This window comes from Symphalangus syndactylus, chromosome 8, assembly GCF_028878055.3.
Source record: "Symphalangus syndactylus isolate Jambi chromosome 8, NHGRI_mSymSyn1-v2.1_pri, whole genome shotgun sequence".
NCBI classification, from domain to species: Eukaryota; Metazoa; Chordata; class Mammalia; order Primates; family Hylobatidae; genus Symphalangus; species Symphalangus syndactylus.
In genome coordinates, this window is record NC_072430.2 from 116,096,617 (window position 1) to 116,123,019 (window position 26,403).

Below are 26,403 nucleotides of genomic sequence, written 5' to 3' on the forward strand. Positions count from 1 at the left end.
ATTCACCTCATTGCCACATGGTACATACTCTAAAATCAACCACATAATTGCGCATAAATACTCCTCAGCAAACGCAAAAGAACTGAAACCATAACAACCACTCTGTCAGATCACAGTGCAATAAAAATGAAATTCAAGACCAAGAAAATATTGACGTTCTTCACAGAACTAAAGAAAACGATTTTAAAATTCATATGAAACCAAAAAAGAGCCTGAATAGCCAAAGCAATCCTAAGCAAAAAGAACAAAGCTGGAGGCATCATGTTACTCATCTTCAAGCTATACTACAGGGCTATGGTATCCAACACAGAATGGTACTGGTACAAAAACAGACACACAGACCAATGGAATAGAAGAACGAACCCAGAAATAAGGCTGCACACCTTCAACTATCTGATCTTTGACAAACCTGACAAAAAACAAGCAATGGGGAAAAGATTTCCTGTTTAACAACTGCCTAGCCATATGGAGAAGATTGAAACCGGACCCCTTCCTTACACCATATACAAAAATCAACTCCAGATAAATTAAAGATTGAAATGTAAAACCCAAAACTATAAAAACCATGGAAGACAACATAGGCCATACCATTCAGGACATAGGCATGGGTAAAGATTTCATGATGAAGATACCAAAAGGAACTGCAACAAAAACGAAAATTGACAAGTGAGAACTAATTAAATCAAAGAGCTTCTTCACTGCAAAAGAAACTATTCACAGAGTGAAAAGACAACTTACAGAAAGGGAGAAAATTTTTGCAAACTATGCATTCAACAAAGATCTAATATCTAGCATCTATATGGAACTTAAACAAATAGACAAGAAAAAAAGAACCCCATTAAAAAGTGGGCAAAGACATGAACAGACACTTTTCAAAAGAAGTTGTACATGCAACCAACAAGCATATGAAAAAAAGCTCAACATCACTGATCATTAGAGAAATGCAAATCAAAACCACAAAGAGATACCATTTCACATCAGTCAGAATGCTGGTGAGGTTGTGGAGAAAAAAGGAACACTTATACATTGTTGTATGGTGGGAGCATAAATTAGTTCAACCACTATGAAAAGCAGTCTAGCAATTCCTCAAGGAGCTAAAAACAAAAGTACCATTCCACCCAGCAATCACCTTCCTGGGTATATACCCACAGGGATATAAATAACTCTGTTATAAAGACACATGCACACGTCTGTTCATTGCAGCAGTATTCCCAATAGCAAAAACACAGAATCAACCTAAATGCCCATCAATGGTAGACTGGATAAAGAAAACGTGGTACATATATACCTTGGAATACCATGCAGCCATAAAATGAACAAGATCATATCCTTTGCAGGAACATGGATGGAGCTGGAGGCCATTATCCTTAGCAAACTAACAAGGAACAGAAAATCAAATACCACTTGTTAGCACATATACGGGGGAGCTAAATGATGAGAACGCATGGATACATGGAAACACACACTGGGGCCTACCTTAGGGTGAAAGGTGGCTGAAAACAATGCAAATTTATTCTCTTACAGCTCTGTAGGTTGGAAGTCCACAATCAGTTTCACCAGGCTATAAAATCAAGGTACAGGGAGGCCTGTATTTCTTCTGGAGATTCTAAGAGAGTCTGTTTCCTTATCATTTCCAGCTTCTAGAGGTGCCTACATTCCTCAACGCATGGTCCCTTCCTCCATCTTCAAGGTGCACTGCTCAGCTGTGATCTGTTCTTACCTCTTCTGTCTCTTGCTCTGATCCTTCTGCCTCCCACTTACAAAGACTCCTGTGACTACAATGGGCCGATCTGGGTAATCCAGGATAATCTCATCTCAAGATCCTTAATTTAATTATATCTGCAAAGTCCCTTTTAACATGTAAAGCAACATTCACAGATTCTGGGGATAGAATGTATTAGCATCTTTGAGGGTAGGATATTATTCAACCTACCACAGGTAGATACCATTTATTACGTTCTTTTTGCAGATGAGAAAAAAATATAGTAATTATTAATACCACTATATACAATGAGAAACAAGAATTCAGAGGCTAAACAATACAAACTCACAAAACTGAAAAGTAGGCACCAACATATAAACACAGTGTTGCCACTACACAATTCTGCTCCCAAAGTAGAAAAAAATCATAAAGGAAGGACTCCCTGCTTAAGGGTAGATTTTGTTATTTTTTTGGGTTAAAAATAATTACTATATATTTATTGAATGGCTAACTATATGTAAGATCCAATTTTAGATTCCAGAAATAAATAAGAATCAGATATAGTCAGTCTCAAGGTAATCCTTCATCCTTCCATATATTTAAATATCTATAATTCCTAAATGTATATGCACAGTACTGACCAAATTTAACTACCTCATTAACATTCCCAGTTTCATGTTCTATAAACTTTTCCAGTGTGCCAAGTCTGAAACTGAACTCCTGATTTTTTCCTACAAATGTTCATCCCCCATCCTTCACCACCTCAGGAAATGATCTCACCGTACTCCCCTCCCTCACCACCCATAGCTAATCAATAACTGAATACCTTAAATTTTGCCCCCCAAATATATCTTAATTCCATCTACTTCTCCTTATTGGCATTGCCTCCAGACTCCTTATTAGTATCTTTATTTTCATTCTTTTTTTTTTTTTTTTTTTTTTTTTGAGACAGAGTCTTGCTGTCGCCCAGGCTGGAGTGCAGTGGCGCGATCCTGGCTCACTGCAGGCTCCGCCCTCCGGGGGTTCACGCCATTCTGCTGCCTCAGCCTCCTGAGTAGCTGGGACTACAGGCGCCCACCACCTCGCCCAGCTAATTTTTTTTGTATTTTTAGTAGAGACGGGGTTTCACCGTGTTAGCCAGGATGGTCTCGATCTGCTGACCTCGTGATCTGCCCGCCTCGGCCTCCCAAAGTGCTGGGATTACAGGCGTGAGCCACCGTGCCCGGCCCATTTTCATTCTTATATCGCCTCAATCTAACCTCCATACATAGACTGCATGATCTATTTAGAATATAAATGAGATTATGTCAATTGCATGTTAAAATACTTCAGTAACTACCTACAGCACTTAAAACAAAATTCAAATTTTTCTTGCTATACTGGGTAACCATATGACATGTTCTGTTTAGGACTTTTCTGTGCCTGTTGTCCTGGCATAACTAGTAATACAGTCTCCTTTCATGCCTAAAATTATTCCACTTGGATGATAAGTCTCTTGATCACCACATCTGTAGAGCCCTGTGTGATCTTTCTTTTGCCTAAATATTATTCTCATAGCTGAAGCCTTCTCCCTCAGGACTCAGCATCTTCTCTTAAGTCTCCCTAGTAGTTGGCTTTCTTTAAAATCTGAACCACGGTATTCAATCCTATAGTTAAGTCTTTCATTTGTTGAATGTCTGTTCAATCCATTAGGGTGCACAGAGAGAACCAGGCCCATATCTGCATTGTTTACTCCTACATACCTCAGTCAGCATTGTATCTGAAACATGATAAGAGCCCAACAGTATCTGTTGAAGATTAATGACTAAATAAGCTTACCATATAGACAGACACATAGTAAATGTCTAGTATGACATTTACATAATATAAATGTGTTGAAGATATCAACTACCAAAATTAATACGAAAAAGAAAATAATTATTTCTGGCTGCAGAGAAGGGTTCACTAGGAAAGACTCCATAAATGGAGGATGCCCAAACAGGCTTGATGGATGAATAAGATCATGCAGCATGAACCAAGAAGCCAAGAGAAGACTTCTAAGCTTAGGGGATGGCATTTGCAAAGGCAAAAAGGTATAAAACTGATTATTCAGGAAACTCAAAGTAGTTTCTCTTATTCGAGTATACAATGTCATATAAATGATATATTAATAACATAAACCTTAGGGACAAAACCTAAATTGTAGAGACCACAGCAGAAAATACAGAGAGCACTAACAAATTTGAAGCTTAGCCTTTTTTTTTTTTTTTTTTTTTTTTTGAGATGGAGTTTCCCTCTTGTTGCCCAGGCTGGAGTGCAGTGGTGTGATCTCGGCTCAGCACAACCTCAGCCTCCCAGGTACAAGCAATTCTTCTACCTCAGCCTCCTGAGTAGCTGGGATTATAGGCATGCACCACCATGCCCAGCTAATTTTGTATTTTTAGTAGAGATGGAGTTTCTCCATGTTGGTCAGGCTGGTCTCAAACTCCTGACGTCAGGTGATCCACCTGCCTCGGCCTCCCAAAGTGCTGGGATTACAGGCGTGAGCCATCACACCTGGCCTGAAGCTTAGCTTTGTTTTCATTTATAGTCCTAGAATGATTTGATAAATTCTATTGCATATTTAACTCGCCCTATAAATTATAGAAGTTCTTAGATAAATCCATTTCTGAAGTGTTATATTTCAAACTTCATTGCCATAAAGAATCCTCACAGTTGCAGTTATTACATAACAGTCACAAAATCATAATACATAGTCCATAAGGAAACTCTACTGAGAGTTATGGGTATAGAACTAAGCTGAGCTGTTCTGTCAAATAAATTTTTTGGTTTAAATTTCAGTAATTATGTCAAATTTCTTTTTTCTATAATGTGCTTTTATTCATTATTAGATTATTAAAAAAAGGCCAAAACCACTATGTTATTATTTTGGCATTTATATTGTACAAATGTATAGATACAAATATCTATGGAATCTTAAAAGACTTCGGGTCATATTTTGATGTAACTAAGAATTGACATAATTAAAACTCATCATTGACCTATTTCTCTAGAAATAGAAAATTATCAAGAAAGATATCTGGCACAGATAATCATAAATATTTGCTTCGAACATTTAGAATGTATACTAGAAGTTGCACACTAGCAGACAGCATGACAAGAATGCTTTGTTTAGACTCCAAAGTGTTTCAAAAATTAAGATTTAAATTTGGGAAATCACAAAAAATCCAGAATTCTGGCCACTCTTAAAAAAATTAAAAGATCAGATAACTCTAGTAATATTCCCCAAATCACAGTCCCCTAGAAACTAGCAGATGCTCTCTGTAACCACAGACCCACCTCCCCCATCACCCCAGACCACTGCCCTTATATATGTGACATGCCTAAGCCTTTGCGTAAGACTAAAACTCTCAACCATTAAAAACCAATTGAAAATCATCAAAAAGACTAAGAATATATTTAGACTTTGCTCATTTGTAATACTGAGAGTTAAACATACAGGCTATTTTTAAAAATCGTCTAAATATGAACAAATTCAGACATTCAACCCTTTCTTTCTTGGGTTTTATTAGTTAACTAGACTATACCGAAACAAATAAGCCAAACAAATCCAGTATAACAATTCCTCCCCCTGACTAGCAAGCTATTTGTTTTGGCATCTAGTCAATTCAATAAAAATGATACAACGCAATAATCTAAAAATATATATCATGCATTTAATCTGTAGTTTACCTAAAAGTACCTCTCTGTTATTTATCTTTCAATGTAGCAAATATACTTTATTTTATTTAAATGGGAAGACTTGACATATTTTCAATAAGAAAACTGTTGCAGGTTAGGAAATATTAACCTAAAAATGTAATTTCCATAGAAATTGACAGGTACTTACCTTAGCTATCTGGACACACCAGTTAAGCAGCAGTTGTGATCCAATGTTATCCTTGTGCTCGTGGACATACTCCAACAGGCAGCCATGGGGCATAAGTTGAGTAACCAGCTGGATGGTTGGGCTCAGACACACACCCAGCAACCGGACTAGGTGTGGATGATCCATACTTGCCATGATCAGAGCTTCCTGTAAGAAAAAAATGCAATACCATCATTTCAACTCAAATTTTCTTAGATTTAGAGTTACTTGCATTGTACTAATGGTGCTGATGTTGTTTTAAAATGTACTCTTACTCAATGGAATGAATGAAAATGAAAAGATATAATTTCAGTTATTATATCTTTAAAGTGATTTAATTCAATAAAATTAAACAAACAACAAAGTCTCTACATGCATTAACATGGAAGCTGTTATACAATAACTGCCTACACAATTAATAGCAGTATTTTCTCCTTTGTAATATGAGCAATATGAGATTTTATTTATTGCCAAGTAAATCAAAATGAATTCCAGTTTATATTATGGATTTTTAACCTTTGACCTTTGCTCTGGTAAAATAATGTATACAAATTTAGTTAGTTTCAGGTAGAGTAATGTGAGCTGAACTTTGAAGTCACTCATTATTGGTGTAGAGTTGGACAGCTTACAATGGTGTCATGTATAAATCGTAAATATGGAAATGTAGATAGTTACAAGTAATATGTCTATTGTCAATTTATATAAGATAATAAACATTTTAATAAGATATTTTGTTTCATAATTTTACCTTTCCTCAAATTTATTTCATTTTCAAAATTATAAGTGATGTCTTATTCATAGATTCATAAAATTTGAGAGCTGAGACTATAAAAATTTGACTACTCCAACTTTTATATTTCATAAAATGAGAAAACTGAGTTATAATTTTGCATCAGAATCATAAAGGCACCGCTGCTTAATGGGGATAAAAGTGGACATATGATGGTTATGTAGTGCATATCAGTTAGCTTCTAATAAAAAGTTATTATAAGACTCTTTATTGTAATTTGAAATAGACATAACCATAAAATAAATGTGTATGTACTTTGTTACGGTTTGATATGTGCTTTTATATTATGAAAGCCAATAAGATATTGTTCATCTCCTACGAAAACAATAGCAAATTTTTGCTTTTGAAAAGCTATGTAATATCACCTACATAGTATTCTTGTCAATAATATTTAATTTTAATCTAATCATGAGGAAAAAATCAGACAAATCCATATTGTAGGACATTCTGCAAAGAAACTGGCCTGTATTTATTTAAAATGTCAATATTAGGAGAAACGTAAAAGAAGGGTATCTTGTTCAAACTAACATTTATTACAGAAATAGGGCAATGTTGCATCTTTGGCTCTTGGATAAAAACATATATAAAACATTCTTGGGACAACTGAGGAAATCTAAATAGGGACTATATGGCCGGGCGCGGTGGCTCAAGCCTGTAATCTCAGCACTTTGGGAGGCCGAGGCGGGCGGATCACGAGGTCAGGAGATCGAGACCATCCTGGCTAACACAGTGAAACCCCATCTCTACTAAAAATACAAAAAATTAGCCGGACGTGTTGGCGGGCGCCTGTAGTCCCAGCTTCTCGGGAGGCTGAGGCAGGAGAATGGCATGAACCCAGGAGGCGGAGCTTGCAGTGAGCCGAGATTGCGCCATTGCACTCCCGCCTGGGAGACAGAGCAAGACTCCGTCTCAAAAAAAAAAAAAAAAAAAAATAGGGACTATATATCATGTAATATTATATCAATGTTAAATATTTGAGAGTGGTAACGGTATTGCAGCTATGTAAAATAGTATTCTTTGATCTTAGAAGATCCTGAAGTCTTTATGGATGAACTATCTTGTGTCTGCAATTTACTTTCAAACAGTTTACTCACACAGGGAGGGAGAGAGATAATATATGTATACATATCTGTGTGCAATTTACTTTCAAACAGTTTACTCACACAGGGAGGGAGAGAGATAATATATGTATACATATCTGTGTTTTTGATGTGTCTATACACATATATACACACAAATGCACATACACATAGAGGGTGTAATACATATATGGCAACGGATTATCAGTTGGTTTTTCTATATGAAGGTACAGTGTTCATTGTATTGCTCTTGAACATTTTCTATAACTTTGAAACATTTCAAAATAAAAAATTGAGGACACAAATTATATTGAGTTTCCATTTAAGATGGCATGGCAGATTGAATTCACAAATTACTTCCCTTTCCTCTCAATTTCACTATACTGACAAAAAAAGAATTAACTTTAAAAGGCAGACACCAACAATCACAGAAAGGAGGCAATAAAGATAGAATAGTAAAAGTAGGAAGTGGCTTATCAGTGTTAGCCAACTTGGTAAACATAAGCAATCCGAAGCCTAATTTAATGGGGGGAAACTGAGAAGCAACCCAATAGTGTATAATACCAAAGGCTGAGGAGTAGTAGTACTACAAACCTCCATAAACAGAGCAAGAAGAACTGTTTTCAGCAGGATTGCTTCAAAGTACATTTAGGAAACACTTAGACTACAGATCTCCTTCTTCCCTTTACCTCTAGGAAATCTTAAACCAAAAGAACTGTGGACTGTGGCTATCAGGCAAAATGGAAAGAGAAGTACTCTGGGGAAAGTAGAAGTATTGCGTAAATTTACATATGATAAAAATATGGACCATTTCTTTCATTCCATCTCCTAAATAGAGCTGTGACTTCAAAATTCTCAAAGTTTTGTTTCAACCTAGAATTTTACACCTAGCAGCATTTCAACCAAGTGAATGCATACAACAGACATGTTCGGACATGCCAAATCTTGATACATTTACCTTCTATGCCTTTCTTTGTAAACGTGCTCATAAAAACGGGAGGGGGTGTTAGAAGAATACATAAAATCAAAGAAACAAACATCAAGCATGAGATATGGAAATACAAAAAATATAGTAAATAATTTTCTAGAATAAAAGCTATACAACAAACGGAAATAGCAACCAGCCCAAACTGGAACAGGACAAATAGCTCTGGGAAAGGTGACCCAAGAAGATGGAATTGATAGAATGCCTGATGAACTTAAAATACATTAAGAAAGTACTTATTTTTCTAGTGGGAGATGAAGGTCAAATTAGTGCTAGGTACATAGAAACTAAGCTGAAGTTAAAAAGAAGAAATTAACCTGAGAAAAAACACAAAGATATGCACAAGAAAGACTCAGAAAGGTGAGGAGCTGAGAGGGGAGTGGATGATGAGAGATTGCTCAATAGGTACAATGTATCTTATTTGAGTGATGGATACACTAAAAGTCTTGACTTCTCCATTAGGCAATCTATGTATGTAACAAAATTATACTTGTACTCCATAAATTAATACAAATAATTAAAAAGAAAATCATACTTACCATACAGCACAACTGGGAATAGTTACATAATCATAATAGTGTAAACATGAAATACTGATATAATCGGAAATCATATAACTGTGGGAAGATGGGGGGACAGAGTATGCCCTTCTGAAAGGTGGTGATGGGAATGGAGTGAAAGGTACATAACCATTGCTGGTTGCAAAAAGTTAGCATATGATACATAGGCTAAAAAGAAAAAATTAAGACTTCACAGTACAAGCATATTATTTAAATGTATGGAGATAAGTAACAGAAGAAATTTCCAAAAATTTGAAAGTGATTGATTTGGGCAGTGGAAAATGGGGACAGGGAAGGGACAGCAGGGTAGCTAGCATCTTTCCTCATTAGTCTTGTCAAAGAATTTCACTTTTTTATGATTACCTTAAAGCTATTTGGGAGGACATTATCCCCTTTAACCATCCCTACTATTTTACCGCTGTTGAGTTCAGCTGTGCCTTACAAGAGTTATTCACAAATATTCAGTGTTTGATGGGGTATGTGGGCTTCCCAGATCCAGCCAAGGGTTTACTGTGAAGGCTAACACTTTATTTTTTCAGTAAGGAAGAGTGGGGCAGCATGGGAACATGCCTGGAGAAAGCAGTGATAGAAGACCAAACAAAAGAAGTAAGCTGATAAAATGCTGTCACTCTCCCTCAAAGGACTTTTTGTTTCTGAGGTTTGGTGGCAAAAACTGAAATCATTGTTTTTCAGATGGCTTCCAAGTAAAAAAGATACTTCAATTATGTCTTCCCTAGCTAGCCCAGGGAACAAGAAGAGTCACAGAACAGAGACCAGTTTCTATGCTTTCTTGCTGAGCCCACCAGGACTGCAAAATTCCGGGAGCACTTTGAGGCATCACGCCTAGCAAGGACTTCAGCATCCTCGCATGGTACCAGCCAGCAGTAACAAGAGTAGGTCCTCTCCAATGGCTCAGAGAGAAGAGAACTCAACATAGGGACCAGAACTGGTAGGAAAGATCACTGTAGAAACCACAGAAGCATCCTCACATGGTATCAGTCAGCAGTAACAGGAGTGGGACCTCTCCAATGGCTCAGAGAGAAGAGAATTCAACATGGGATCAGAACTGGTAAGAAAGATCACTGTACAGGGAGACTGCAGCTGGAAGGCCAGATTATAGGTAAACAGGAGACACCCAACAAGTTTCCAAAATATCTGTGGAGACTGCTTTGGGGGCCGGGGTTTTGCCTAATTAAGAGAGCCAGAACTCTGTGTTATTACTATTCATGTGGCCTCATATGGATTCACGAGGTGAAAACATTCGGTTTCACTTGTTGTGTATCTCAGTAAACATTTGAAATAAAGCAAAGCAATGTGGTTATAAAGAGAGTATAGATGAAAATGTTAGCCAACTTAAATGACCTATTATTACCTATTATTTAATCTAGTATTAAGTGTATTCACAGTGTAAACCAGAGGATTCTTTCATTGATTATAGCATGCACATGTAAAAATATACACATACCAACAAATCAGCAAAATATCTCATTAGATTAAATCATTAATTTAATTATATATTTATGTATTAAATTAGATAATTAAATATTAGATATCAAATTAAATTTATACTTATGTTATTTCTTTTTTGGTGGGTCTGAATTTTTTGTGTATATGAAAGTCACCTAGGTTTACAGTTACAAGTGTGGCCCCACTCCCAGATACTCAGGTTTAGAAGAAGACCTTAGGAATCTCCATTTCTAGCAAGTACCCTTGTTAAAGGAACTTAGGAAATATAAAATGTTGAGACCCTCTAGCACATCTTGATGTCTCCATCGAATGTGTGCTTCTATAATCCATTGCAAAAGTAATAACATGTAATAATTATTTGATCCTTATTATAATCCCATGAAGCAGTCCAAACTCAAAAGTAATTCTCAGCTGCAAAATGAGGAAACCGAAACTCAATGAGATTACCGGCCCAGGTAATGTGACTTGTTAGTAGCCGGATCAGTAAACACTCAGGATTTTTATTCTGACTGTACTGTTATGACAGTAAAAATATCATATTTTTTACTTCAGTTTCATCAGCACATTACGGTGTCAATCTTTATCTTTTTAGCAAGACAGCCCCAAGCACCTCACATTAGCCCTACCTGCATGAATTGGGTCAAATTATGCTTTGCTTCCTGAGGAGCAACTAAAATCAAACACTACATTTGTGCTTACAGGTAAACTGTCATCACTTTATATTTTCAGAAAAAGTCAAATAAAACATTTCTCTCTGATTTACTGAGGGCAATACTGGATAAATGTTATTTATTAAGGTAAAGAGAATGATAAAATTTAAAGTAGAAGAAAGATTTTGGGGTTACTTTTGTATTTGAAAAGTTCACATTAAGAGGTGTAAAAAAGTCACATGGAAGTTCTCTTTTTAAAAATCTATTAGTAAGTCCTGGCAAAAAAGCTGGGTTTCTATTAAGAAAAATTGCTCATCACACTACAAAGAGTATTTGAAACCAAATTGCAGAGTATTTGCATAATAGTTCTCTTTTTTTGAAGGAAGAAAAATGAACAAGACACTAATTGTAGGTTGCATTTTTTTTCCATAAAGGAAATAGCAGATGGCTGGTTTGGAGGAAAGGAGAGTAGATAAAGAAAAGGGAATATGAATTTATTTAGAGTGATGAGTAGGATAAAAAGGGGAAAAATCCCAATATTTTAATTATAGAGTGTGGGCTTTCAATAAATTACTGTGTTAAACTTAATGTCCTCTGTTACCTATCTTTGTGTGGGACCTATGGAGGCAATTTTGGAATCTTTGCTGCTGTCACTAGAAAATGTCACTGAAGACCATGGGAATAAATACAACCTGACAGGGACCTTATCTATTTTTCCAGAAAAAAATTATTCTGTCTTTATTTTCCTTTTTGCTTTACAATTGTTCTTTCTTGCAGGTAAGTTTAAGAGTTTTCTCATTGAACAGAAGGGAATAATGTAACCGGTGCTACAGTAAAAATTCTAAAACAAAAATATTGTTCTTTATAATGAAGTTGGGTGTAAATAAGGCCTTTTTAAAAAAACCATCAAGGGACTACCGAGGTATAGATAAAAAAGCTCTGAAGCATGTATGTCAAGTCTCTAGCCACATATTATCTATACCTCTATTTCAGCCTGAAGGGAAGACATTTTTGTACAATAGTAAGTGAGCAATACCATTTTTTTATATTCAGCTATCATTTTGCACAACCACCAGATATTTATCTCTTTCCACTTTAGTTTTTCATATTATTTAGTGGTTTCACAAAGACAAAAGGGAAGAAAAAAACCATATTGCCAGTGAAAACTTATAGGCTATTCTGTTTTCAAAAATGTTAACTTCAGCCAAACTGTTTCATTATATCTACGGACCATTAATGCAATATCCTCCAGCTGAAAACCAGGAAAATCTCATTGCATCAGAGATAGGAAAGATAAAGAGAGAGAGAGAGGAAAAGAAAAGACAGACAATTAATGTAGACATATAAAAATACACTTCGTGCAACCATCAGCAGATTTGTGAGTGCTTGAAAGAAATGCTGCCCCTAAAGATAGTGAGAGGGCTAGTGATGAAGAACGCAAAGAAGATAATGATGGCCACAATGATGAAAAATGAAATAAAATCACTGGTCCATAATAATTTTTTTTACTAACTTGCTTTGCTGCAGATGGTACGAAGATAATAAGTGAAATCTGCATCTGTTCCTTTATGTCTAGAATAAATTATAATTTATTTGGGTAAATAGGTGAGCAGTAATTAGAGAGGCTGAATTAATATGCCTTTAGTTTAAATGTGTCCACATTGCTCAGTAGCCTTACCACTCCCTTCCAATCCTTGGTATCATTTTTGTGGACTTCAACAATCAGATTAGGACTGTTCTAAACTTTGAAGGCAGCACTTTTCCATCTCTATTCTACATCATTCACCCACTGGATGGCCATATGTTAGATTTAGTCACTAACACCGCCACACATTGAAGACCTTTTGAAGAAGTCTACATTGTGAAAGAATTCTACTTTCTGTTTTCCCTCTTTGTTCTTCCACTCCGGATTACACTGAATTTCCATCCTTATTATATTTTTCTATCCCTTTAGATTTATATTTCTTCACTTGAAAATATTTATTGAGAACCTGCTATGTGCCTGGCACTGACTGAAGGTATGTCTACAAAATAATCTCCAGCCTCAGGGAGCTTTCATTCTACCTGGAGAAGCAACTAGTAAATGGGAAAGCCAAATAAACATAAAACAGATGCATAAGTATTTTTAAATTAGATTAAGAAGCATCACAAAAATAAACAGAGTGTTAGATAATGAAACGGTGGTTGCAGAGCTACTTTAGATAAGGAGACCCAGGAAATGTGTCCTGAGATCAGATTTATGAGACAAAGTCATATACATAAATACTTGGAAAGAGCATTCAAGAAAAAGCGTGACCTAAGAGTCTGGAATATTTTGGAAGCTCTGAGAAGGCTCATGTGCTTGGAATTTAGCAAGGGCTCTAATGGCATGAGATGAGATTGAAAAGGTGGGTAGGGACCAAGCCATGCAGGGCCTTGCAGTCATAAAGGGTTTAAGTCTTAAATCCTTAAGAAGACTGGATTTATTCATAAATCTTTTAATGCCTGGTTTCTGTTATACTTCATTTACCTCTATCATAGCCTGATCTCCAATATTAACTAGTACAATAAAGCACTTGCCAATATCATATAATTTTCTCCCCTTTGATGTTTCCATTTTGCTGCTCTTTGGCTGAAGGCAAATCCCCCCATCGCCATTCTCAAACTTTCAAATGTTAGAGAAAGGCACAGATTCATGAGATTTCGCCTAAATCTCCTGATTTGATCCTCCAAAAATTACTCTTTTAGTTGTTTAAAATTTGTTTATTTATGTTTTATTATTTTATTTTTGAGACAGAGTCTCACTGTATTGCCCAGGCTAGAGTGCAGTGGTGCGATTTTGGTGCACTTCAAGTTCTACCTCTCAGGTTCAAGCGATTCTCCTGCCTCAGCCTCCCAAGTAGCTGTGATTACAGGTGTCCGCCACCACACTTGGCTAATTTTTGCTTTTTTTTTTTTTTTTTTTTTTCAGTAGAGACAAGGTTTTACTATGTTGGCTAGGATGGTCTCAAATTCCTGACCTCAAGTGATCCACAGACCTCGGCCCCCCAAAGTGCTGGGATTACGGGCATGAGCCACCATGCCAGGCCTCTTTTAGTTTTTAATTTCTTATTGATGCTTTATTACACTTACTATGGCTTCTATCTCTGGGCAGGGGAAAAAAAAAGCTTTCTATCTTTCTTAATATCTACTCTGTGAAATGTACTTTTGACACCATTTTACTCTGTTTCACTGAATCATTTTATCATCATTTATCTGTAGAACGACTTCACCTTCACTGTGCTTACCACCTTCACTGTAACTACAAGGACATATATGTGTCCCATATTCCAAAAATAAAAGTTCCTTCAATTTTGCCCTCAGTCCTCCTTTAGCTATTTCTTCATTTTATCCTCCTTTGTGCCTTTGAGATCCGGCTTTTCTGCCACTTTTCTAAATTCTTACCCCTCAAATTACTCTGGAAAATGTCATCAAATACCTCCTTTTCATCAAAGTCAACATGTTTCTTCTCTCATTACATTTCCCCAGCCTGCATTTTTATCTCACTGACCACCCTTCTTCAAAATCCTTCTTTGGCTGTTGTTAGTACTTTATCCTACCTATACTGATTTTCCACTCTCTGAGTACTCTTCTTCTTCTTTTTTTTTTTTTTTTTGAGATGGAGTCTTGCTCTGTTGCCAGGGTGGAATGCAGTGGCACAATCTCGCCTCACTGCAACCTCCCATGTTCAAGCAATTCTCCTGCCTCAGCCTCCTGAGTAGCTGGGACTACACCTCTTGTCCCTTCAATGCAGAAATACTACCCGGGCATTGGCTGTACCTCACTTTGTTTTAGTCTGCAGTCTCTTACCTCCTTATAGATTTGTTCTCCAACCTCCTAGAGATGAAAATATTTTCCAACTTTAAGAAATATGACAGAGTTGTCAAAAACATACGGAACTGATTGCAAAGTTTTTGTGGTTTGTCATGATTTGATTTAGTTTGAAGCAATGTAAACAGCAGGGCATTTTTTTTCTCTCGAGATAAAAAATAAAATCTATTATCTTCATGTCCAAAATATCTGTGCCCTTCCAAACATGAGAATTATGTTATGCCCATATTCCAAGTTTTCTCCTCCACTCCTATAATTTCAATTGTCATTTCTGCGTAGAAACTAATAAGCTTATCTATAATATAACTATACAAAACCATGTCATAACATCTATCCTATTTTATTAGAATTATCAGGGAAATGACTGGCATCTGTTTTTTTTCTCTGGAAGCAGTAATGTGAGTCAGTCATATTCATTGGTTCATCACCAAATCCTTGTTGAATATAGGGCTTATGAGAAGAATGCAATATCATTTTATGATTAAATGAACAAAATCTGTATTATATCCTCCCCTCCCCCACTTACTCCATTCCAGGAATCAACCCGTATTTTAATTGCTTTCTCATCTCTTAAAATAGATACTACTGGATTTGTAAGATAAAAGAAAACACGGTAAATAATTTTCCCATACGAGCTTGCCTGCTTTACTATTTTTTTTTAATTTCAGAAACATTTCCTAATTCAGTTTTAAGATCTTGGATTTATATTTGGTATTTGCATTTCTATTTTTTCCATTCCACTTTGTATCTAATAATTTGCCAAGTCCTATTAATTGCTTATCCCAGTGTAGCTCAAATCTACATCTTTCTGTGTCTTTTCATTCTGACTCCTACTTAAATTCAGGCTCACATCACTACTGTAAAAAGACCGCTTTTTTTTTTTTATTATTAACATAGTCTGTTTATGCTACAAACATACAAAATATCAGTGGCATTTTTTGATTGACAACAGAGTCTTAACATTGCACGTACTCAATAAACACATGTCGAATTAAATTTTATATTGTGAAAATTGCAATACATTTTAGAATAAAGAAGTTTAGACTATATTTCCTGGTATGACACTAACAATCTGTGACGTTGGCCTGTATATTTTTCTTTGCCCTCCAGCTCTATTCTCCACCATTTTCTACCAATACTCACCCTGCCATGTGTTCAGTGAGACTGACCCAAATGGATGATGACAACGGGCTACTATGCTCCCTGGCCTTCATTTGGGTTCAGCCAGTGCAAAGCAGTGGTACAATATTGAATGAAGAGAGTGAGTTTGGTATTTATCCCCCACCCTCACTTTCCTGCAACCCCTTAGTGAGGGTCACAGCTGCCATCAATTTGAGGTAACTTTCCCCTGGCTTCTTCAAGCCTAGCAGTGCTGTTACTCATCTTGAAGTACTTCAACAAACCGTGTTGCTGTTACTTAATCCTACTCCTACTTTTATAAAGACTCTTTTGCTAAACTCTCTTCAATTCATTCAACTTAGTATGCCATGTGTTTCCTACTGCGATCCTTCTAATGCAGTTATCTTGAACAAGGCACTTGACAACAGTTACCTGTAAAATCACAGATATGGTCGTTGATGGCAAATACGTGGCTTGCATGTTACCAACACTCCCCTCCTCCTACCCATGAAAGATAATGCTAAACAATCATTGTGTGGTAGGCTGATGATGGCTCTCAAAATATTCCCACATCTTAATCCCAGGTCATATTCATCCCTGAGGTGAATACTACCTTATTTGGGAAAAGGTCTGTGCAGATATAATTAAATTAAGGATTCTGAGTTTAGGAGATCTTCCTTGATTATTCAGGTAGGTTTTATATCCTTATAAAAGAGAGGCAGAAGGAGATTAGACACAGGCACAAGAGGAAAAGGCAATGTGAAGGAGACAGAAATTAGAGTGATGCCCCCACAAGCCAAGGAACATCTGTAGCCTCCAGCAGCTGGAGGAGGCAAGGAATATATTTTTCCCTAGAGCTTCTGGAGGGAATGCAGCTCTACCAACATCTTGATTTCAAATGTCTAGGCTCCAGAACTGTGATATAATATATTTCTGTTATTGTAAGTCACCAAGTTTCAGTTAAATTGTTTCAGAAGCGCCAGGCATGGTGGCTCACATCTGTAATCCCAGCACTTTGGGAGTCTGAGGTGGGCAGATCACGAGGTCAGGAGATCGAGACCATCCTGGCTAACACGGTAAAACCCTGTCTCTACTAAAAGTACAAAAAATTAGCCGGGCATGGTGGCAGGCGTCTGTAGTCCCAGCTACTCGGGAGGCTGAGGCAGGACAATGGTGTGAGCCCAGGAGGCGGAGCTTGCAGTGAGCCGAGATGGTGCCACTGCACTCCAGCCTGGGCGACAAAGCGAGACTCTGTCTCAAAAAAATAAATAAATAAATAAATAAATAAATAATGAAAAATATTTAAAAAAATGTTTCAGAAGCTACAGGAAACAATTACACTTACTGTATTCTTTCCTGCCTGGACTGGATGAGGACTCATAACACTCAGTGCTTGAGACATTCAGTGCTTTAAGCAACAAGAACTGATTTATTGGGAGGTGAAGTTGAGCTTAAATACTGTTGCCTTGATTTTTTGACATATTTTAAAAACTCATGTTGCTACCAAATCTTTAGTTTGGATAAGCTATATTAGTCTAATCTAAATGATGCAGATACTTTTAATTCATTTAGTAAATAACATATATATGTAATTGCTAATGATACAGTACAAGCAAAGAGCTTATCACAGTGCCTAGTAGACACTTAAAATGTTAGCTATTATTATTTTTATTAAACCAATTATATCTAAAGGGAATAAAATCGTTAAGCAATAAGGCATGGCTGAATCTGGAAAAAAGGCTGCAGCTGCAGGGTGAGTGGTCACTTCGATCTTTTAAAGTCTGGTGGGGACATTAAGCATGCAAGACAGGAAAACTGACAGAAAACAGTTTTGCTGTCAGCACTTTATCAGCTATTCTTTTCCTAGTTAACCCCAGGGAGAGCCAGCAGTATCTCTTTCCATCTCAACATATAACCATGAAGAGTTAAAAGATGGCTAAAGTAGATTTTGGCATTGTAAGAGAACTTCAAAGACTACATAAATTTGTTCTTTAACACAAAGTAATCACAATAATACTAATAATAACCAATAACAATATGGAACAAGTAGATAATAGAGATTAGGATACTAATGAATTCTTGTAGTTTTAGGCACAGACAGTTTACAGTTTACTTATTAATCTTACCAATGTTACATAAAGAGAAACACAAAAGTGTCTGCGAACAGCATTTCAGAATTGATGTGAAAAATTCTTAGCAAGCTCCAACATGGAGCTTCTCATGAAAAGGATACTGTAATGTGCTATAAAGAAGGAAAACACAAACACACTAGAACTAGAATAAATCATTCCAGGCTGTAGATACTACCACTAGGGAGAAAGAAATAATTATTAACATTCATTTTTCTTTCTCCATATGAAAATGATTTTCTAAAGAGATTATTCAACCTGTCATTTGGTTCACTTGTAGCTGTATTTAGTTCACCTGTAGTTTTCTAATTCTTAATAACCATACTGTGGTCCCTTTGAAGTCACATATTAAAGAATTCTATCAGAGCTTAATAATGACTGCTACTTCTTGTTGAATTCTGTCAGCACAATGCTATTGATTTACACCTGAACTCATTGAGTTCTCAGGACAATCTTGTCCAGTATAAAATATATTATGTTAATTTACTGATAGCGAGACACATTTAAAAGGGATAAACAATTTGCCATGATTCTAAATTCCTTAAGTAGCCTGAGATTTGAATCCAGTTCTCATTGCATCCATAGCCTAGTCTCTTTCTGCTATGTTTTCTCTGCAGGAGCTATTAATGTCAGTTAGGTAACTAGGTAGATCTAGCAGATTTTGTAGTGATTATCCTAGTGTCCACAGGCATGATAATATAAGATTAACTAGTTAATGAAATATTTACAAAGTGACATTCTAACAGGTATTAACTAACCTTTTTTGGTATAAATCAAATGAGCCCAGCTTATCCTCAACCACTTAATCTTCCAATAATAAAATGCTAAACATTCTTTTCAGGAGGAACTAAGACTACTCATGTCTTTATTCTCAGTTGTGAATGGGAGAATTTGAATCTAAAAGCGCTGAATCAATATTTTTGAAACAAATTTGACTTTAATAGAACAGACTTTAGTAAATTTGTTAATAACTTTTATTTAATCACTTAGAGCTTTATTGTTTACTGTTTTGTATAACTTGGGAAATTAGTATGCATTTATTTTCCTGGATACTGCATCTTCTTTAAAGGGAGACATCTACTCTGCTTTTAATCTGTAAGAATAATCTCAGTTAATTAATGACATTTATATTAAAGGCACCTAATAACAAGCAACTCAGCAAAATTAGAAAAACGCTACCTTTATACTTAATAAACTATATCAAACATACCTCCGGTAAAGGAGCAGGCAGGATTGTGTCATTCTGACTCTTCCAAGATAAAACAGTGAGTGACTTTAATTAAGTTTTCCATTTTTCTCTTACTAGCTTCATGCTTATTTAGGATAATTTATATGTAGAAATCATTTGTCATTCACATATTTTTATCTCCTCTACTTTTATAATGAACTTAATTATTACCATCAAATTTGAAACTGTGATTAATATGCAAGTTTTTATATTAAATATTAATGCTAGTGTTATTTTAATATTCTACATTGATCCTGATGTCAAGGGCATCCAGTTGGAGGTAATAGCAATGAGTACAAACCTGCATTAATGTTATTTATTATTTTATATTTTTAATATAGTAGCAGTAAATAATATTACCACCCACTCAGGCAAAAGGGGTTATAATAAACCCTGAAAGAAAATATATGGTGTCACAAAAGACTCCTACTGCTAGTGCCTTTATTTCAGGGGACTGAGTCAAAGCAATATGTGGCTTTTTGTCTAGACGCACACTGTGAGGGGGTAAGCAAGTGACAGTGGGAAAAGGAGTACCTCATAAAGAATCTCTGCAAGAGGGCATCCAATTCTGGTCCAGTACTTGAAAATAGCCACTGAAAATTAACCAATACTTTAGAAATGGCATGGTATCTTGGGTTTCCATAATGCCTGCCCTAGGAAAGGTCAATTCATGGCCATTATATTTATCATCAGCAACTTCAAACAGTAGTGCAGGGTGCTATAATAGTTATTTTGTTGTATGTTACTTTATTAATAACTGTATTGACTTTGGGAATGTTTGCAGGAAATAACTAGCCATCTTTCATTCATTAATTTATTAACTCATCCCTGATATTGATTGAGGACTTCTCTATACATTCAACAAGGGTATAATTATTAAAAAGACATATATCCTACTTTTAAATAGCCAATATCCTAGGATAAGTCTTTAAAATTTAGAATAAAAATTATGAACATTAGTAATTATAATAATTATAAATTTATGATATAAATTTTCTATGATAACTCTTTGAAGAGAGAAGTTACCTTCTAACTTAAAAAACTGAATGCAAGTAAACAAAAAGCTGTGTTCAGAAGAAAACTATGAATATGGTATTTATGTGTGGGAAGAATGTTAAAAGCAAAAAGATAAATAACATTGGTAGGGTTGTACAATGAGGAGAAAGGGGTGTGGATGATACCAATTCCTTCCAGAGTCTTCCTTCTGTTTTACTAGTTGTGTGACATGAAGCAAGTTATTCACTCTGTCAAAACCTCAATCTGAGGTTACTCAGATATATAATGGGGACTATAATGCCCATCTTGTGAAAAGAACAATTTCAGGTAATATATGTGAAAGAGTCCAGCACAGTGTTGGTGTATAACAGTTGTCCAATATAATTAGTTTCCTTTGCTTCTAAAATTAAGAAAATGGAAAAGTGTGGCATGCATGGGGAATACAAATAGATCAGCTTCAGTGAAGTATATGGTACATGACAGAACACAGTAAGAAACAGGATGGAAAAGGCAGGTTGGTACTAGGGCTTGGAGGAGTTTGAATGGAAGACTGACATTTGGATTTTATTGTAAGCAAAATGGGGATTTCCTATTTCTGCTCGTTTTTTACCCTCCCATAAATAACAGAGAATCAAGTACCTTGTCTTGTGGTGGATAAAAATATGATCTACATTCTTCCCTAACTCATTTTATGAGGACAGTATCATCCTGATACCAAAACCTGGCAGAGATACAACAAAAAAAGAAAACTTCAGGCCAATATCCCTGATGAACATAGATGCAAAAATTCTCAATAAATTCCTGGCAAACTGAATCCAGCAGCAAATTGAAAAGCTTAACCACCATGATCAAACTGACTTCATCCTTGGGATTTAAGGCTGGTTCAACACACGTAAATCAATAAATATAATTCATCACATAAACAGATCTAAAGACAAAAACCATATGATTATCTCAATAGATGCAGCAAAGGCCTTCAATAAAATTTGACATTCCCTCATGTTAAAAACTCTCAATAAACTAGGTATTAAAGGAACATATCTCAAAATAATAAGAGCCATTTATGACAAACTTACAGTCAGTATCATACCAAATGGGCAAAATCAGGAAGCATTATCCTTGAAAACTGGCAAAGACAAGGATGCCCTCTCTCATCGCTCCTATTCAACATAGTATTGGAAGTTCTGGCCAGGGCAATCAGGCAAGAGAAAGAAATATGGGGTATTCAAATAGGAAGCGAGGAAGTCAAACTCTGTTTGTAGATGATATGATCCCATATCAAGAAAACTCCACTGTCTCAGGACAAAAGCTTCTTAAGCTGATAAGCAACTTCAGCGAAGTCTCAGGATATAAAATCAGTGTGTGAAAGTCACAAGCACTCCTATACACCAACAACAGGCAAGCAGAGAGCCAAATTATGAATGAACTCCCATTCATAATTGCTACAAATAGAAAAAAATATGTAGGAATACAGCTAACAAGGGAAGTGAAGGACCTCTTCGAGGAGAACTACAAACCACTGCTCAAGGAAATCAGAAAGGACACAAACAAGTGGAAAAATATTCCATGTTCCTGAATAGGAAGAATTAATATCATGAAAATGGCCATACTACCCAATGTAATTTATAGATTCAACGCTATTCCCATTAAACTACCATTGACACTATCCACAGAATTAGAAGAAACTATTTTTTAAATTATATGGAACCAAAAAAGAGTCCACATAGCCAAGACAATCCTAAGCAAAAAAAAAAAAAAGCTCGAAGCATCGTGGTACTGGACTTCAAACTATATTACAAGGCTACAGTAACCAAAACAGCATAGTACTGTTACAATAACAGACACATAGACCAATGCAACAGAATAGAGAACACAGAAATAAGACTGCACGTCTACAGTCATCTGATTTTTGAAAAAGCTGACAACAACAAGCAATGGGGAAAGGATTCCCTATTTAATACATAGTGCTGGGAGAACTGGCTAGCCATATGCAGAAAATTGAAACTGGATCCCTTCCTTACACCTTATACAAAAACTACCTAAAGATGGATTAAAGATTGAAATGTAAAACCCAAAATTATAAAAACCCTAGAAGAAAACCTAGGCAATACCATTCAGGACATAGGCATGGGTAAAGATTTCATGAAATCACCGAAAGCAATTGCAACAAAAGCAAAGATTGACAAATGGGATCTAACTAAACTAAAGATCTTCTGCACAGCAAAAGAAACTATCTTCAAAGCAAACAGGCAACCTAGAGAATAGGAGAAAATTTTGAAATCTATCCATCTGGCAAAGGTCTAACATCTAGAATCTACAAAGAATTTAAACAATTTTACAAGAAAAAAAACAAACAATGCCACTAAAAAGTGGGCAAAGGACATGAACAGACACTTCTCAATATAAGACATTCATGTGGCCAACAAACATACAAAAAAAGTTTAACAACACTGAGATGTTGAAATGCAAATCAAAACCACAATGAGGTACCATCTCATGCCCATCAGAATAGTGATACTTAAAAAGTCAAGAAACAATGGATGCTGGAGAGGCTGTGGAGACATAGGAACACTTTTACACTGTTGGTGAGAATGTAAATTAGTTCAACCATTGTGGAAGATAGTGTGGCAAATCCTCAAAGATGTAGAACCAGAAATACCATTTAAGCCAGCAATCCCATTACTGAGTATGTACCTAAAGGAATATAAACCATTCTATTGGAAAGATACATGCACATCTATGTTAACTGCAGCACTACTCACAATAGCAAAGACATGGAATCAACCCAAATGCCCATCAATGATAGACTGGATAAAGAAAATGTGATATATATTCACCATGGAATACTATGCAGCCATAAAAAGGAATAAGATCATGTCCTTTATAGAGATGTAGATGGAACTAGAGGCCATTATCCTTAGCAAACTAACACAAGAACAGAAAACTAAATACTGCATGTTCTCACTTATAAGTGGGATCTGAATGATGAGAACACATAGACATAGGGAGAGGAACAACACACACTGGGGCCTGTCAGGGGGTGGGGTTGGGGGAGGGAGAACATTAGGAAAAATAGCTAATGCATGCTGGGCTTAATACCTAGGTGATGGGTTGATAGGGGCAGCAAACCACCATGGCACACATTAACCTATGTAACCTATGTAACAAACCTGCACATGTAGCCCAGAACTTAAAAATAAAATACTAAAGCTGTCAACTCACATCCAATTTTACATTAAAGAATATCAAACTGGGGGACTAAACCAGAAACGTGAATACCCACAACTGACCCTTAATTGGAAACTGTTGGTGCTTTTTAAATAAGTTGTTTTGAGGAGAGTTCAACTTACAGTATAACAGAATTCATTTAGTGAATTAATGCAGTCTGCAGTTATATATCATACAGAGGTATTATCCATTTAAGGAAAAACACAGTTGAAACCCACAGAGTGGGAGAAAATCTTCACAATCTATACATCTGACAGAAAGACTAAAATCCAGAATCTGCAACGAACTCAAACAAATTAGCAAGGAAAAAACAAACAGCCCTATCAAAAAATGGGCTAAGGACACGAATAGACAATTCTCAAAAGAAGATATACAAAAGGCCAACGAACATAGGAAAAAATGCTCAACATCACTAATGATCAGGGAAATGCAAATGAAAAGCACAATGAGATACCACCTTACTCCTACAAGAATGGCCATAATCAAAAAATAAAAAAATAATAATAGATGTTGGGCATGGATGCGGTGAACAGGGAACACTTCTACACTGCTGGTGGGAACGTAAACTAGTACAACCACTATGTAAAACAGTGTGGAGATTCCTTAAAGAACTAAAAGTAGAACTACCATTTGATCCAATAATCTCACTACTGGATATCTACCCAGAGGAAAAGAGGTCGTTATATGAAAAAGATACTTGCACATGCATGTTCATAGCAGCACAATTTGCAATTGCAAAAACGTGGAACCAACCCAAATCCCCATCAATCAACGGGTAGATAAAGAAACTGTGACATATATATACATGGCGGAATACTACTCAGCCATAAAAAGGAATGAATTAATGGCATTTGCAGTGACCTGGATGAGATTCAAGACTATTATTCTAAGGGAAGTAACTCAGGAATGGAAAACCAAACGTTGTATGTTCTCATTCATATGTGGAAGCTAAGCTATGGGGATGCAAAGGCATAAGGAAGACACAATGGACTTTGGGGACTCATGGGGAAAGGTGGGGAGGGGGTGAAGGATACAATACCACAAATTTGGTGCAGTGTATACTGCTCAGGTGATGGGTGCACCAAAATCTCACAAATCACCACTAAAGAACTTATGTAACAAAACATCACCTGTTCCCCCAATAACCTATGGAAATAAAACAATTAATATAGAAAAATTAAAAGTAAAAAATTAAAAAAAAAGAAAAACATTACATTTTAATTCCCCATAAGTAAAGTAATAAGTATAAAATCACCACTGAAAGAACATGGAAATAGTCAAGCAGAAAACACCTACAGAAAGATAATTATCGCAAAATTTAGGAAGTACATCTACCTGCCTACTCACCTCTTCAAGCCTATGCTTACCACACATGCAAAAATACAATAAAAAACTATGATCTACAAGTCAGATTTAAAACTTTTTTTTGTTCTTTCCAGAGTTACCTTTTTCAACTCTCATTCTCTGTAGTGGGGAATGATTAACCTCCAATATGAGTAGAATTTTGCTTCTCAGCACTGCTCTTTCTTCCCACCATTCCCACAGTTGGTTGTATTTTCTTTATAGTTCACTTCACCCCTATGGCCTCATTTTTTTCCCACCAAATTTCATGTAGTGGCCTGGCACGGTGGCTCACGGCTATAATCCCAGCACTTTGGGAGGCCAAGGCAGGCAGATCATGAGGTCAAGAGATCGAGATCATCCTGGCCAACATGGTGAAACCCTGTCTCCATTCAAAATACAAAAATTAGCTAGGCGTGGTGGCAGGCACCTGTAGTCCCAGCTACTCGGGAGGCTGAGGCAGGAGAATCACTTGAACCCAGGAGACGGAGGTTGCAGTGAGCCAAGATCACACCATTGTACTCCAGCCCGGGTGACAGAGTGAGATTCCATCTCAAAAAAAAAAAAAAATTCATGTTAGTATTGGTCAATCTTGCCCATTGCTTTATTTGCACATATCTTCTGCCGACTACAGGCATGACAATTATTCTTTGACCATTCTGCTAAACAATTCTAAAAAGGGCAAAAGAAATTACAGTATTCAGTGGTCAATGGCAATTTCAATAATGTCTCAGTTCTTTATAGACATTTAAAAAGACAGCTTTTTAAGGGTAGGTGTGCTGGCTTTCATCTGTGGTGGACATTAATTGTTATTGCTTTGTTTTTGGTCTATTCCCACATAACAAACTCTGAGGCAATTCTACTTATCTGTTCTACTGTTGGTCCTTCAAAGTATTACAGCTTCCAGAACTCTCCAAAGAATTCCTTGTACAAATTTTAGCTAATTTTAAGGATTGGATGGCTGTGATCTAAGTCTTTCCTTTAAGAACCAGATCAAACTGAGATGGAACCAGGACTAGAAGACTAAATATGAGATTATTTTGAAAGTTAAAAAATAAAAATTTCAAATTATTAGAAAATGTTTCTGTGGTACTTCAACTCTCAAGAATTATTTGCTCAGTCTGTTTCATCACAGGAATCAGAAATTATTTATGATATACTGACATAGGTTACTTAGATTAAAAGAATTCATATATTCAGAGTAATTATTCATCAAATCTACAAATGGTATGAAAAACCCACTCATAAAAAATAAATTCTTCACCTTTTAGCTATTTAATTGAAATGTCTATACATTAAAATTCACAGATGTGTTAAAACATGTACTGGAACACCATAACCTAACATTTACTTCAATTTTTAAAAATGTAGCATGAAGAAAGCAAGTATTTAAA

The 26,403-nt window shown here is 36.0% G+C and overlaps 1 protein-coding gene across 4 annotated transcripts in view; it reads right to left on the reverse strand.

The window, feature by feature from the left end:
* ERBB4 (erb-b2 receptor tyrosine kinase 4) overlaps positions 1-26,403 on the reverse strand; it is a 1,169,745-nt gene that overhangs the window by 179,875 nt on the left and 963,467 nt on the right. For all 4 annotated transcript variants that reach the window (XM_055290486.2, XM_055290484.2, XM_055290487.2 and 1 more), the window contains one exon: positions 5,571-5,756. In XM_055290486.2, coding sequence (XP_055146461.1) covers positions 5,571-5,756 — 186 coding nt within the window. The remainder of the gene's footprint in view (positions 1-5,570; positions 5,757-26,403) is intronic.